At 35.3% G+C, this 16,229-nt stretch overlaps 1 protein-coding gene across 1 annotated transcript in view; it reads right to left on the reverse strand.

Annotated features, from left to right (window-relative positions):
• Positions 1 to 848: 848 nt before the first annotated feature.
• The window catches only part of ANGPT1 (angiopoietin 1), a 298,991-nt gene continuing 283,610 nt past the window's right edge, over positions 849 to 16,229 (reverse strand). Inside the window, exon 8 of the mRNA XM_044684061.1 lies at positions 849 to 1,439. Coding sequence (XP_044539996.1) covers positions 1,279 to 1,439 — 161 coding nt within the window. The 3' untranslated portion in view covers positions 849 to 1,278. The remainder of the gene's footprint in view (positions 1,440 to 16,229) is intronic.

A 16,229-nucleotide genomic window follows, 5' to 3' on the forward strand; every position in this document is an offset into this window, starting at 1 on the left:
AGTGGTCAGAACATTTTACCATGAATATAAACATACTATATATACAATCGATAACAATATTTATTCTTTTATTTGTCTTAGACTAAAAAGTGGTCTTTTTATAGAGAGGCGAGAAAAGGTGGACTCTGTAAACCTGTTTCAGCTAATGCAAAATTTTCATCTGGAGGGAAGCACTGGAGATGAGAAAAATGTTTTAACATAATGAAGTAACACTTTTAAGTGTGCACATGCAAAAAAATACCATAAAATGAGCTGCTCCAGTTAAACTATGTTTAATACACACACACAAATGCTGCTTTTTCATATACTGTCAAATGAAAAAGAGTACATGCTATCATTCGATTTGCAAAATGACAGTTCTCCGTGGTAAAGTTCACATTCTTTAAACTTTCCTCAGGCTTTTCCAATAAAACATTCAGTCAGTCTGCTTTTAATATGGACAAAAGCTTCAGAACAAAGAGAGGGGGAAAAAAACCCAGGAAAACAAACTCGCTTCTCACATCATCAATCCTTGTTGTAGTATTATGCCAATGATCTGTGGGCTTTGCCCTAAAAGCAGAAAGCAATTGAAGATTTTCCACCTACTACTGTTAGCATTGTTCGCTTACTATGATTTATTGTGTTTCCCCAGGTGAAGTAAATTTAACATTTGAAGATGTTTTAACTAAGAATAACTATTAAGTATGATATGTGATTCTGACTGCAGAAACCCATCCATCTACATTGAATCCATTCAGGAAACAAAGATTAGAATGTTCCTCCTGGACATTCTTTTAATCTGTGCAAGAATCAAAGCCTTCTTTGCCATACTTTGCATAGATGCAATGCCATTCCATGGGTGAAATATGTTTTTTCCCTAATGGATAATGGTGAGTTCATTTTTGTCCTTCATTTTGAAGTCAATGCTCTATTTTTTATTTGGCCTTTTCCAATGAAATAAAATGCATTGGCTATCTGGTCCTTATATTCCAAGGTGAGCTCCAGGTGTAGCAGATGAAACCCAGCAGGTGAACTTTTTTCTTTCTTTTGTCAAGTGGAATGGAAGCACATTCCATTTAGCCCAAAAATTCAGGCTCAGCAGCCCAAGGGGAGACACGTTGGTGAGTCTGTTCAGACCTTAAAACCAAAGGAGAGAAACATTTGGGCTTCCATGTCACTACCGTGTGGCTGGAGGGAAGTCCAGACTGTGCTTCTGGTTGCTGGCACAAGAAGTCTGTCATCTGGTAACAGTTCGGCTCAACGTGTCTGTTGGTTGGCTTCTATCCTTATGGGGTGCTTTCAGAAGTCAGAGGGTCGGATCATCATTGTTGTGGACCGTAAGGAATAGCTGGGACCTTTGAAGTAATGCCATTTGATCCCGTTCAGCTTTCCATGGTTTTGTCCAGCAGTATAGAACATCCCATTGAGATTGGAAGGGCCACAGGCATCAAACCACCAGCCTGAAAAAAGCAATCCAAATTGGGGAAATAAGTGAGAAAGAAATCACAAAGCAAATAGAACATTTGTACTTGATTTGACATCATTTCTTCAGTGGAAAATGAGCATAGTATTGTGGATTAAGAGTTGGAAGAGATCTTAGAGAATTCTACTTCAGGCCCTTTATTTTACCAGAGAGAGGGAAAGGAGACCCAACGATTAGCAGCAGCAGCATGAAGGAAACTTGCTAACATTTTGCTAGGCAATTTGCAGACTTATGCAACCCAAACCTTGAGAGCACTGATTAAGCCCTTATTGTGGGCAAGGCACTGTGATAGGCCCTGGACAAACAAAAGAAAAATATATAGTCCTTCCTCTCAAAGAGATTACACTCTACTGGGAGGAGAGACTTGCCATATAAACAGATGAGTATATCCTAACAATTTGGAATCAATATGAATATAAAACCTATAACTAGGTGGTAAACTGGTTAGAGTACTGAGCCTGGGGTCAGGAAGACAAGCACAAAATAGCCTGACACTTTCTAGTTATGTGACCCAGGGCTACTCACTTAAGCCTATATGCTTTAGCTTCCTCAACTGTAAAATGAACTAGAGAAGAAATGGCAAACCAATCCAGCATCTTTGCCAAGAGGACCAAAATGGGGTCACGAAGAGCTAGACATGACTGAAATTGAATTACTAACAACATTAATATAAAAACTCCAATTAGAGAGTGAGCTACATAAATAAAAATGATACTTGTTTTTCTGATTTGGAATCAGGAAATCTCAGAGACATTACTAGCTAACCCAATATTCCTCTGAATGCCCAATGAGGAGGAACCCATTGTCTCTACAAAGAGCCCATTACAATGACAAGAATGCAAATTATAATAGTAACTAAAAGGTTTCTGAAGTCCAGTTGCAATAAATTAACAAGGGTTGAACTTCCAAGCAGGCAAAGTAGGTCTAGGTAGTATGATTTATAATATATGGATACAAATTTTTCATTCTGTTTTCAGGTGGTTCAACTTAAATGCATATATTCATTCTGGTAATGTTAACCCAATTTCATGAACATTTCAATTATCAATACCATGGTAGGTATATCCTGCCAGAATGTGAATAGGACAAAGAATAAGTGCTGGGAGGTCACAGAGAAGAACAAAGAAAGGAAAAACCTTGACTGGTGTGGGTTTTAAAGTGAATCCTGGACAGGGACTGCATTTCCATTATGCCCCAGGGGTCCCTCCTTCCTACTTCCTGGTGTGGGATTGGTCTTGAATGGACCAATCTTGTGCTGAGGAGGGACCACACCCCCTACTTCCTAGCATGGGATTGGTCTTGAAATAAATCAGTCCTGTGCTAGGGAGGGACCACACCCCCTACTTCCTAGCATGGGATTGGTCTTGAAATAAATCAATCCTGTGTTAGGGAGGGGCCACACACCCTACTTCCAGGCATGGGATTGGTCTATATAAGGACCAGTCCTGGGGCTAGGAGAAAAACTTTGAATCAGAGGACCTTCAGAGTGGCAGGGGAGTTAGAAAGATGGCTGCTTTGGTTTCAATACAGCTTTAGAAAGATCAGATGAGATAGGAGTTTTCTTTTTAGTACTTTCCACACTGGGGAGGGAGGAGAATAGCAATGACAGAAATCTCTTTTAGCCCCTTAACTGCATCCTTCACTTCCAGCTCCTTTACTGTAAAGGTGACCATCCACCTAGCCCACAACTCTTCTACATTACATTTGATTCCACTCCCTATTATCTTACCAAGACAACTGACAACACAATCATTTCTTTTTTTATCTTTCTAATCTTGGATATTTCCCTTCTGATTGCTTCTTCCCTACAACCTAAAAACTTATCTAAGTCTATCTCATTCCCCACCCTCCATTCTTCACTATCTCCTATCATCCTCTTATTATCATATATCCCTCAGCACTTTTACAATTAAGCTTAAAGAAATACCTCTCTACACCTAAGGTCTTTAGTTCCTCTCCTCTCTGGCACTTATTAACCCTCTGGAATCTCATAGCTTTTTCTTAATTGTCCTCCTTCATTTATTTCCAGCATTTCCAATATAACAATTCAGTTAACCCTCCCTCCTAAACAAATATTCTCTTCTATTTCATTCCTGACATATTCTCTCTTTATTTTCTTTCTGCCTGTGTGGTCACTCCTAATGTCTTCTCTGCTGGCTTATTACCCATGCTATACCTCTTAACTGTGGATGTACCCTATGACCTTTTATTATCTTTCTATGTCCTCTCACTCACTGACTTCAACAGCTCTCAAGGGTAAAATTATCATCTTTATTGTGTCTGTATCCTGTTCAAGTCTGTTCCCTGACCAACAGTCAACTTCCCATTGAATGTTTCAAACTAGATATGTTCTAGACTTCTCATATATAATTTTCAAAATTGAATTAATGCCCCCCCCCAATCAAATCCACACCTTTCCTCAATTTCCATGTTTTTGTCTAGGAGGTCACCATTCTTTTTTTTTTTTTTAAACCCTTAATTTCTGTGCATTGGCTCCTAGGTGGAAGAGTGGTAAGGGTGGGCAATGGGGATCAAGTGACTTGCCCAGGGTCACACAGCTGGGAAGTGTCTGAGGCCGGATTTGAACCTAGGACCTCCAGTCTCTAGGCCTGACTCTCAATCCACTGAGCTACCCAGTTGCCCCCTAGGAGATCACCATTCTTATAGTTACTCAGGTTTGCAAATAAGCTGTTATTTCTAACTCTATACAGTTGACAAATCTTGTTATTTCTTCTGCCAAAACATCCCTTTAATAACTGTCCCCTTCCTTCTACTGACACAATTAACATTTTAGCTCAAGAGTCAACTAGCCTCCTAATTAGTATCCCTGATTTCATGTCTCTCCAATCCATTTCAGTTGCCAAAGTGACTGTACTAAAGTGCAGGTCTTCCCATCCCATCTCACAATAAAAATAACAGTAATAAAGTAACAATAAGTGGCTTCTGAATTATTTCCAACCTGATTCCTTAACTACCTTCCTGACATTAGTATGAATTATTCCCCTTCTGTCTTTTTTGATCTATCCAAACTGTCATTCTTGCTATTCTTCATACATAATGTTCCACTTCTTATTTCTGCACCTTTGTACTAACTTATACTTATGCCTGGAATATGCAAAACCCCCCCCCCCCCGCTTCTGCTCCTTAGAATTCCTTGAACTACCTTGAAAGCTCCAATTTCATCATGAAGCTTCATCTGCTCCCTGAGCTGCCTACTGTCTTTAGCTCTCTCTCTGGTTTTGCCTTATATGTCTTTCCATGTGCTTTATGTAAATTGGGCCTCCCCAACAGAATTTAAGCTCATTGAAGCAGGGTTCATTTCACTTCTGTCTTTGTATTTGCCAATATCTGGTATAGCAAAATAAATACTTAATCTAATTTTCATTGATTCTAAATTTTGTCTGTCTGGCTCTGAGCTGATGCTTAAATGACTAGTATCTTTCAGTGAGTCTGAATAATGAAGAGAAATGCAACTTGTAAAAACTGAATCGATCCCAATGGTCTTCCAGTACTTGAAGTGTTGTTTTGTGGAAGAGGGATAAGGCTGTATTTCTCTTTATGAAGTTAACTTAATATCAAGTAAAACTTATAAATGATTAGAGTTAATCCAAAGTAGAATGGACCTCTTTGGGAGTAATGAATTCTTCTTCACTAGATGACCTCGAGCAGTGGTTAGATGACTACAGTCCTTGTCAGATGCTTTCTAGTAGAAAGTTGAGTTGAATTAAATGGTCTCTGAGATACTTTCTAACTTTTAAGTTCTGTGATTGCCTCTTCCATTACATAAGTCTCTTAAATAATTCATTTTTATTTTTGTAACTCAGTGTTTGGTACAATGCCTGTCACATAATAATAGGCACTTAACAAATGATTGTTCATTGATAGAATGATTTTATCATGAATTGTTTTGCAATGTTCATATATTTCTAAAATCCTTTCAGGCTTAAAAATTATTTCTCTCACGCATACCTTATCTAGTAGGTAGTATTTTTGATCTATCATCTCTGTCATTTAGCTATCTATTATCTATCTCTCTATTATTTATCTATCTTCTCTATTTATCAATCATCTCTCTCATTTACCTAAATCTTTCTATCATTGATCTGCCTTTAATTTTTCTATTTATCATCCCTCTATTTTCTATTTATCATCTCTCTCCCCATCTACTTGACATCAATCTATCTATATATCTGTCTATCCTTCTTTTTTTTCTTCCTTTCTTTTCTCTCTCTTTCTTTCTTTCTTTCTTTCTTTCTTTCTTTCTTTCTTTCTTTCTTTCTTTCTTTCTTCCTATCTATCTGTCTATCTATCATGTATTTATCTATCACCTCCTCTCTGTCTCTCTATCTCTCAATTTCTCTTTCTGTCTCTCTGTCTCTCTCTCCTTTTGTGTTTCTGTCTCCCTCTTTCTTTCCCTCCTCTATTGCATAAGATGGAGAAACTAATGATCAGAGATAATCAATAACTTTCCCAACATCACAAATATAACAGGTGACAAACAGGGTTTGAACTAACTCCTCCAAATTTTAGATTCAATGCTGCATACTATAGTCATAGTGTATTGATTCTCTGAAACAAGTTTTTAGTTTATGAAGTAAATGCAGGCTTTTAAAAAATCCATTTAGTTTGCTTTTTTCCCACCTAAAAGTAAAACTAATGAAATCTTTAGGGAAAGATTAATGCCAGATGCATTGTGGCATATTTCTATTTTGATACAGCTGACCTCCCTTTGATTGCATTTATACCTAAGGGAATAATAGCAAACTAAAAGAAAGCTGCACAGCTGATGTTTTCTGTAACATGAGCATAATCTTGTAGCAACTTTAGGGGGAAAAAAGCCAATCAGTGAAAACCTAGTCCCTATTTTTCAAAGTGGGAACATGGAAGCAGCTGGGTTGTGTTTATAGAGTCAAAGTACAGACTTAGTTAACCATATTCATCACTTCTCTTTCCTGGAGCAGAGAGAAGTAGGGCTTGCTTAATCTGAAAAGATCTGAATTCAATGCAAACTTTATGCAAACAACATAAATTCCAATATACTCAAAGCTAAAGAATACCAAAAGGCTTTTTGGCTTTTTGTTTTGCAAAGAGAAGGGAGGATGAGTGAAATTCCACTGAAGTTTTATTAAGATTAATTCCTTCATTTTTTTTTTTGATTAGCACAAAAAATGAGAAAATGCTTTTTTTTTTTTTTGGTATTTTAATAGATATTCCAATATTGGGAAATTTACTTAAACAGAAGACTCCCTAAAGGACAAATAACTTTTACTTTATTGCTTCAGTGAACTAACTTTCCTAATTCCTACCCTTGTGACCCACTAGAAGGGCCTCTTCCATCACTTTAATGAGCCTTTAATAAGCCCACAAACCACCACCATAGACTTGGGAGAAGACAAATTTAGTACACTCTTGAGACTTTACAGAATCCCAGGATTCCATAGTTGAAAGCAACCTCAGGGACCATTTGGCCTAACTATGTACCTGACCAAGAATCCCTTTTACAACATAACTCATAATAGGCCATCTAGTTTCGGATTACAGATTTCCAGTGAATGAGAATCTACTATGTCCTGGGCATTCATTTGGATTTTCGGGGCATCCCTAATTGTTGGGAAGTTCAAAAATGTCCCTCTTTGTACCCATCATTCCTGGTTCTGCCTTATGGGTCTAAAGAGAGCAAGTCTAATTCCTCTATCCCTTAACTGCTTCAAACACTTGAAATCAGCTGTTGTGTCTCACCTTGGACTTCATCTTTCTAGGCTTGACATCCTCACATCCTCCAACTAATCTCCACAAAGCATAATCTTGAGATCTTTTCCTATGCACACTTCAGTTTGTCACTGTGCTCCCTAAACTATGACACTGAGAAATAAATATAATACTTGAGTTATATTATAGATTCGCTAGCTCATTGTAAAAAGAAAATTATTTGTTCACACTTTCTCTCTGATTAATGAGGTAAAATTATTTTTAAAAATATACCAAGGTAGCAATACATTGATGGGATGATGATCAGAGATCAGCAAAGGATTCCAGATGGAGCCAGATTCATTGACATCTTTAATGAGATAAAGACAACTCAGATAAATCCATTTCAGAAAAAGGGGATGTGTCTTAACTCCTCCCCTATTGCCAGTAAGTGCAGGCTAACAGGTAGCAAATAACACTGCCTTACCTGGATGCCACCAAAGCAGCAGCTTCAAAACTGTGCCATTGGCTGGGAGGCAGAAAGAATTTCTATGAAAAATCTAGATTCCTGAATGAGAAAAAGCATGTCTTTCTCTGTGAATTTTCATAACTCCTTTAACCCATCATTATTTTGATTATTCCAAGAATTGGCAAGTAAGAACTTGGGCTATTGTTGCTAAACCAACAGCTTTGAAGTGACATGAGTAACAAAGCAATCTGAGAAGGGGTAGTCAGACACTTAGTACAGTAAGTGTTTTATAAATGTTTGTTAGCGATGAATGGAAGGAAATCAAGAAGGGGATGGAAGCAAAGATCTTTTAGGAAACAAAACAAAACAAAACTAGAAATGAACGAAACAGAGAAAAGGGCCACTGCAGAGAGACCACAGAGGAGAAACGAAATGATCTCAGAAGGGAGTGTTGTGAAATAAGTAAAAATTGTGGAAATCAAAATATATTGATAATTTGAAGATTTGTTTCTTGTTGGGTCACAAAAACCAAAATATCTTTATGAATGTCAAACATGTATGAATGTATCATGGAACTTTAAATCTGGCATTTAGACATTATCTAATAATTATTAGGGGATTTAGAGCTAGAAGGGATCTCAGGGCTCAGTTAGTCCAAATTACTCAATTTATAGATTAGATGCTAAGGCCCAAAGATTCCAATGCCCTCAGGAAGAATGTAAAATCATTGAGGCAAGGAATCATTTTGTGCTTTTCTTTGTGTCCCTGGTATCTATCAGAGTGCCTCAAATATTTATTGTTTATTTTGACTAAACATTTTCAATTCTGTTACTCTTTTGGAGTTTTCTTGACAAAGACACTGGAACAGTTTATCATTTCCTTCTTTTGCTCATTTTACAGATGAAGAAACTGAGGGAGACAGAGTTAAGTGGATGAAAATAGCATCTCTCTCACAGGGTTGCTGTGGAAATAAAATGAGACAATACTTGTAAAGTGCTTTGCAAACCTAAAGTGTTATATAAATGCTAGATATTATTATTATTAGTAGTCTTTCTAATTGGACTTTTTCATTCTTTGCCCCTATTTAAGAAATTATATCTTCCATAGTTTTTATTGATGTGTTCGTTTTTCATCACATTTGATTTCTTTAGATGTCTTGTTCACTATTTCTTCCATCCTCACATTCAAACCCCAAGTCCCTCTCAAAGGAAGCCTCTTGATGTTATTCAAATGGCATGAGAACTCTTGCCTCTCCCATCCTCTTTCTTGCAATTACCTTCTGTTAAGCAATCCACATTCATGCCTAAGAAACTGGTAGAAAGAGCAGGCTGAGTAAGTTAAAATCAAATTTTTATTGTCTTAACTGTCCATGATGAATATAATATGTACACATGAAGTTCATATATCCATATATATGCAATATAAGGATGACTGTCAATGAATTTTGATGTGACTAAGGAAATCACTTTATAAAGCAACTTAAATTAGGGAGAGACTATCGAAGTACTAATGATTTTTTAAGTGTATAATTATGTTTTGTGCTTTCTTTTAAAGTATGGTCATTGTATAGAAGCTAATTTTAAAGTATTAACCAATCTCTCTTGAAGCATAAGATCAATGAGTGATTAAACAATTCATAAGGCATTCTGATTAGGTAATATTTTTTATTCACTGATAAAAAGTATTCAAATCTAAAATAATTAAGTAAAATATGGTCTTTTCTCATGCTCCATAGTTCTACCTTCTACAAGGGACCTTTTCTTTTCCTTAATGCTAGTTCTTTTTCTTTGAGATTATCTTCAGTTTATCCTATATCTATATTTATATCTGTATCTATCATCTATCCACCTATAGCTTATATTTTTAAGGAGTTTATATCTTGTCTCCCTCTTTAGATTATGTTACATGAAGGCAATAATTGTTTTTAACTTTTCTTTGCATCCTTAGTACTTTTAACAGTACAAGGCAAGAAAGGAAGTGCTTAACAAATGTTTGTTGGCTTGAATTGTATCCTTTTACTCTTTAGGAAAATGCTTGATGAACTTCATTTTTATTCTTCTTTTTAAGTAATTTACTTTTACTTTGGAATAAGGAAAAAAAATAAGGTAAAGGACCCAGGTGACTTCTCTTTGCCAAGGATGTACCCTCTTCCCAATGGGGTTGTCCAGTAACAACTTGTCTTACCTAGTGTCAGTATTTCTTCTGCAACTCATCTTTTATGTAATGGACAACAGAGGAATGCAGGTATGCAGCCTCTGAATCAAAGAAGTGTCCCTGGAAATCTAGTGAAATGCCCTCCATCCCAAGATCTCTAGGCAGTTTATTGAGGACCAATAGTAGCCTGAAGGATTTGGGGTGAACTTCTATTCACTAAACAAAGGAATGTAATCAGTAATGACAATGTAATGAATATGTGGTGATCACATATTCATCGGTTGTAATATCTGATGAGGACATATTCTCATAGTGTTGAGTGACAAGAGTGCTGAATGGACTGTGATGTATATTGAGCAGCAGAATGGAGCACTGTATTAGGTAGGAGTCAGAGGGTCCAAGTTTGGACAATGGCTCCACTACGTATTAAAATAAAGGAGTTTGACTACATGGCTTCCTTCCAGCTCTCTATCTATTATCCTATTATTGGCATTTCAAGAGACTCCCTAGTTCTCTCTAGAGTCAGAGGTAGGGTTAAAGCATAGCAGAAGGAGCTCTCTATGCTAAGGAAATAGTGAGTCATTTTTATATTCACACACAGAGTAGAATAAGGCCAGTGCTAAAGGAAAGGATATACATCTACGCAATTATTTTCAAGGTCATTAGAGATGGGGGTCATGTAAAAATTTTAAAGTGATTTGCTAGCCAAAGAGGAATATGATAATCAGAGAGGATCATCATAATGTTCCTAAAACTATCCAATATGATTGGCCAATTTGGTCCTAATCTGATTTTTGTGAATGCAAAAAGGAAAACTCCATGTCATCCTAACTCTTGTTCAGCACTCTACCTAATATGTTAGGCTGCCTCTTTTTCTAAGAGTCATATGTTTGCATTTCCTTATTCAATAAACGAATAATACCTTCTTTCATGGTTTCTAAGGATTGAACAGGTCTCTTTTAAGGTAATTATAATTTCAGTGAATCAAATCTTTCTTGAGAGAGTAGATGATAGAAATCAGTCCAAAACTCATTTTTTTAGGTGAACTAAATAAGATAGAAAGACTTGTGTAAGGTATAACAAAAGTAGCACTGAATTTGGAGTTAAATTACATGGGTCTAAGTTCTGGTTTGGCTACTTAATATCTTATGTTATCTCAAAAAAATATTTCACTTTTCTAGGCTATAGTTTCTTCATTTCTAAATTCAGGATGTTACATTACATATCCTCAAAAATCCCTTCTAAACCAATAACTTAGCTATAGAAGATGATCCAAAATGCTCCTATTATATTTCACCCTTGCTTGTAGGTGACAAGCTGGGAAATAACTTGGGTGCTACCAGCACCCGTTTCCCCCAAATAGTTTAGTATATTTAACATTTTAACATGGAATGAAATACATCACAGCCCCATAAATTTCAAACCTTTAGCATCTCCATACCGGCTAATCTATAACAAATTCTTATGCAGGATTTTAGATTAAAGGTTTTCTACATTTCAACAGCTCCCCTATCTATTTCCTGTTCCCCCAATCTAGATACACAGTATTCTTGATTAATAATATTAGCTATCATTAGTGCTCTAAGATTTGCAAATGCTTTACACATATTTCATTTTATTGTCACAAACCTGAGAGATAAGTTATTATTAAATCGATTTAACAGATGAAGACAATGAGGCAGACAGAGGATAAGTGATTTGTCTAATGTCACAGAGCAAATAACATACTGAAATGTGATTTGAATTCAGGTATTTCTGATTCCAAGTCCAATTCTCTAGCCACCGCATTACCTGGCTGATTTATTTTCATTCATCCAGCTGCATAGGTTGACTTAAAAATTGGAGTAGAGGCTACATTTTCTATAGCTATTAATGAGGGTGGTAGGCAGGAGCCCACAATATACCCAAAGTGTGGCCTAAACCAGATTAAAATGTAATTTAGAAATATTTAACAAAATAAATTAGAAAAGCAAAAATATAGTTATGCCACTTTAAAACTAAGTCAATATATGGTCCACAGAGCACATTATGAATGGATTAGTTGCCCCCATTTATATTTGAGTTTGATACTACTGTTCTATATGACCACCATCTACCTGGGTATCTACATATACACAATATACATGGATGGAAATTGCAAAGAAGCAAGTTAAACCTTCGTAAAGAAGCAATAAATTCTAGTGGATAGACTTCTGGGCTTAGAGTAAAAAATACATGTTTAAAATTTTATCTCTGCCATGACCTCTACAAGTCACTGACCTCTCTATGTTTCAAGAAACTCCTTCTGATTAATCTAATATTATAGATGGGTTGCAATTTGCATTGATGGAAAGAGGAATTAATGACAAAATCATGGATCTTTATATTTTCAAGCAAAGCGAAACTTCCTAACAATTAGTTATTCCAAAATTGAATAGAAATTCCTAAATTCCTACCATGAGAAGGAACAGAGTCTTCCTCACTTTAAAGACTGGAAGGCTACTTTTGGGGAAAGAATTACAGTTCAGGTTTGAGTTCGATTATCTGGCTCCTGAGTTCTCTTCTACTTGTAATTTTGTGAATACTAAGCATTCTGGAGAAGAGCAGATGATAAACCCACAAGAACAGGCATTCATGTGAAATGTGAGGAATCACTTATTCCCAGCTTTATGTTCTATTAAAGCATTTCTTGGAAGCTCTAATTTTTTCCCATTAGACATTACACAAAAATTAGACTATTTCATGAAAACACCAAAGCAAATATTTTTGCCTTGTATATTCATGGATCTGCATAGATAACCACAAGGTGGAGAATGGTAGTATGGTATAATGAAAAGACCATTGGATTCAAACTGATGGCTTGACTTCCAGTCATAGTTCCATAAACTGGGTTACTTTGAGCAAATCACAGCACCTTTATGAAGTCCAGTTTTCTGTTCAGTAAAATAGAATAATTCCTGACAAGATTTGCAAAGTTCTTAGTATAGAACCTAACACTAGTACATACTATATAAATGCTATCTATCAATATATGATTGGAATGGAATACCATTGTGCTAAACAAATGATGAAAAGGATGATTTTAGAAAAATATAGGTCAATAAAGACCTATATGAACTGATACAAAGTGAAGTGAGCAGAACCAAGACAACATTGTACACAGTGACAGCAATATTGTTTGATGAACAAATGTGAATGACCTAGATATTCTTAGTAAGACCCAAGACCATCCCCAAGGACTTACGACAAAAAATGCTCTCTCTCTAGAGAAAGAATTAATGGAGTCTGGATACAGCCTTAAACACACTATATTTTACTTTCTTCATTTTTTTAGTTCTCTACCACAAAATAATATGGAAAATAATATAGGAAATGTTATACATTATTGCACATCTAAAATCTGTATCAAATTGCTTGCCATCTCAGGGAAGGAGAAAGGGGAGAATTTGGTTCAGATTTTTAAAGGAAAATATTAAAATTTATTTTACTATAATCAAGGGAAAATAAAATATAAAATATATAAATCCTATCTATCTATCTATCTATCTATCTATCTATCTATCTATCTATCTATCGATCTATCGATCTATCTATTCTCTATCTTTCTACATATCATCACTATTATTAATATCTCCCTTATGGGTAGCTATGAAAAGAACTTGAAAATAGCAAATTATTATATGCAGATGCATAAGGTATTAAGTGATGAATAGCTCTTCTGGCAGATATAAATGAAACATTAAACTTTGTGGACTGTAGAAATACATAAATGATTAAGATCGCTCAAATAAATGAGTTGATTACTTCTATGTTCTGTTTCACTATATATCATATACTTAAGAGTTAGGCAGTACTAAAAAACTATTTTAATTAAAATATCGCCGTTTGGTTCAGAAATGTTAACTTCATATAACTATTGTCCATATATTCTGGATATGGATTTTGTTTTTAACTGAATCATAAAATGGAAGCAAAAGAACAAAAATGTTTGTTCCCCTCAGTAATTCTGAAGCTTCAGAACTACATGCCATGCATACCATGGCTTACCAACCAGTTATTAACTGATGATAAAGATGATGAATTAACCTGGCAAAGGACAAAGTGAAAAGGCTAGTATTTCTCATGACCTTTCCAAATAAGTTGTGTTTCAGTGTCCTAATTTATACATGGTTCACAAACCCACAAGGTAATAGAATAAGTCAATGTGGGCAGAAGGGGTATTTATTATGGCTTTTTTCTTATTAAAGAAGTTTGGGAAGTCACAGAGTTGGTGAGTAGATGAATAAAGAAATGGCCTAATATGCCCTTTTCAGAAAGAATGGCAGTTGATTAACTGCGAATGACTTAATTATTATCGACACAGCAAGAATCCAGTACAACTCTAAGGGACTCATGACTGAAAAGAGTATCCTTTGCCACAGAAGTAACAGACCAAGTATGAATAAAGATTGAAGCATACCACTCCACTTTATTTCTCCCATGAATTTTCCTCTACTGTGAGCAATATGGTTCTCGTTTCACTGTATGAAAAACATGGAAACATATATTGTAAGGTAATATATATATATATATACACAACCTATATTATGTTACCTGCCTTCTTTGGGAGGGGGAGACTTGAGAGATAGGGAGAGAGCCTGGGTTGCAAAATGTCAGAAAATGAATATTAAAAATCATATTGACATGTAATCTAGAAAAACTAATTTGATAAAAGGAATGGTAGTACACAACATCTAGAACACACTAATATTCGATAATTTCATGTTGACTGATTTAATACTGATTTGATTAAAGTTCTCTGAGAAAGATATGGAAATTGGGTTGTGGGAGACTGATATAAAGTACCTATAAGACATGGTAGATGGGTAGAAGATAGTCTGGGTGGATAGATAGATGAATAGTTTGAAAAGCAATATTGGAAGAGCTTATATAGAAGGTCATTTTGCATTTTCATTTTGAAAAACAAGCTCTTAGGGTCAAAAAAATTTTTAGCCAGGTGCCAATTTGCTGGTGATAAATCTTTCTCCTGTAAAGTTGAAAAAGACCTTGTACCCTTTAAAACTACATTACCCAAACTCCCTTTCACCATACCCATAATTCCTTAAGCCTTTTCCTATTGGTTGTGGGTTTTCCAGGCTGTTTTTTTGATATGGTTTTGGTGGGCATGGTGACAGGGCTTTTTGGAGTGGAGGGGAGTTGGGACTCTTTCCCTGCGCTTTAAATAAAATCCTTATAAATATCATACTTCGGAGGCATTAAATATTAATTTTAAAACTTACACTCCACTTAGCCAGACTAATTATCAGAGAGTAGATAGTAACATCAGTGGGACTGTACCTGAAGGTTTTCAAGTATAGCAGAATATTGGGAAAGTTATGCTCCACTGTCATGGTGTCAGCTGCCCAGACTATGTAACCACCATGCTAAGATAAGGTATGATAATATGACTTTTGTGCACTTATTTCAATGGCTGAATTGAATTCAAAATTTAATTTCAATTTCAATTAAAAAATAAAAAATAAATTAATGAATCATTACAGGTGAGCACTTTTAAATTGTCTAACTCAACCTATTCATTTTATAGAGGAAGAATTTTGGAACCTCAAAGAAGGTCATGAGAGTCAGTACCAGATTATTCTGGAGCCTAAGACTAGTTACTTCCTTATTTACAAGACTTCAAAGGTCTGAATCTCTTTGCTTTCTAAAATGGTGTAGAAGAGAAAAGGACATTAACTTTGCATTCAACTCTATATATACAATAAAAGTAAGAAACATGTGAAATGAACTACTTCAAGAAAGGTAGAGCCTCAATATGCTCCGTGATACAAGGAAAGGATGAAAAAAAAACTATTTGTTTTGAAGATTGATAAAACCTTCTCAAATTTTTTATGGTTGGCAATGGTAAAGATTTATTTTGCCAAACATTTTCTGTAACCCTCTGTGTATAATTCAATAAGAAACCTGAGATGCATGTTTCTAATTCATTTACACTTAACTCATTAAAATTTAGATCTGTAACATCTATTTGTAATATCCCAAAAGCCTTTTAAAAATATTTTGAGTCTTATCTTTGATGTAGAAAATTACATTTTACCAGTAAGAAAGTAAACTTTGACCTGGAAATATGAGTTTAAGTCAAATCTTTTCCAAATCTTAACACAGGAAGTTCAAATGTGCTCTTATGTTAGGAAAACCACAACCCACAATAAAATCTTAGGCATTTTGTCTCCTTTAAACTCATGCTAATTATTCTCCACCCCCCCCACCCCCTCCTGCCCTGGGCTTAGTATCTAGAGACACCTAATTTTACTTTTAGTAAATGATATAAGCATAACATTCCAAGTATTTATTTTAGGGGTATAAGAAATCAATTTTTTTCAATCATTTTCATTATTGATATCATTTAGCTGATGAAATGTAATAGAACTTTGACCATTCAGAACTTCTGGAGACAAATTATTCTGCCTACCCAAATTT

This window comes from Gracilinanus agilis, chromosome 1, assembly GCF_016433145.1.
Source record: "Gracilinanus agilis isolate LMUSP501 chromosome 1, AgileGrace, whole genome shotgun sequence".
In the NCBI taxonomy this organism is placed as follows: Eukaryota; Metazoa; Chordata; class Mammalia; order Didelphimorphia; family Didelphidae; genus Gracilinanus; species Gracilinanus agilis.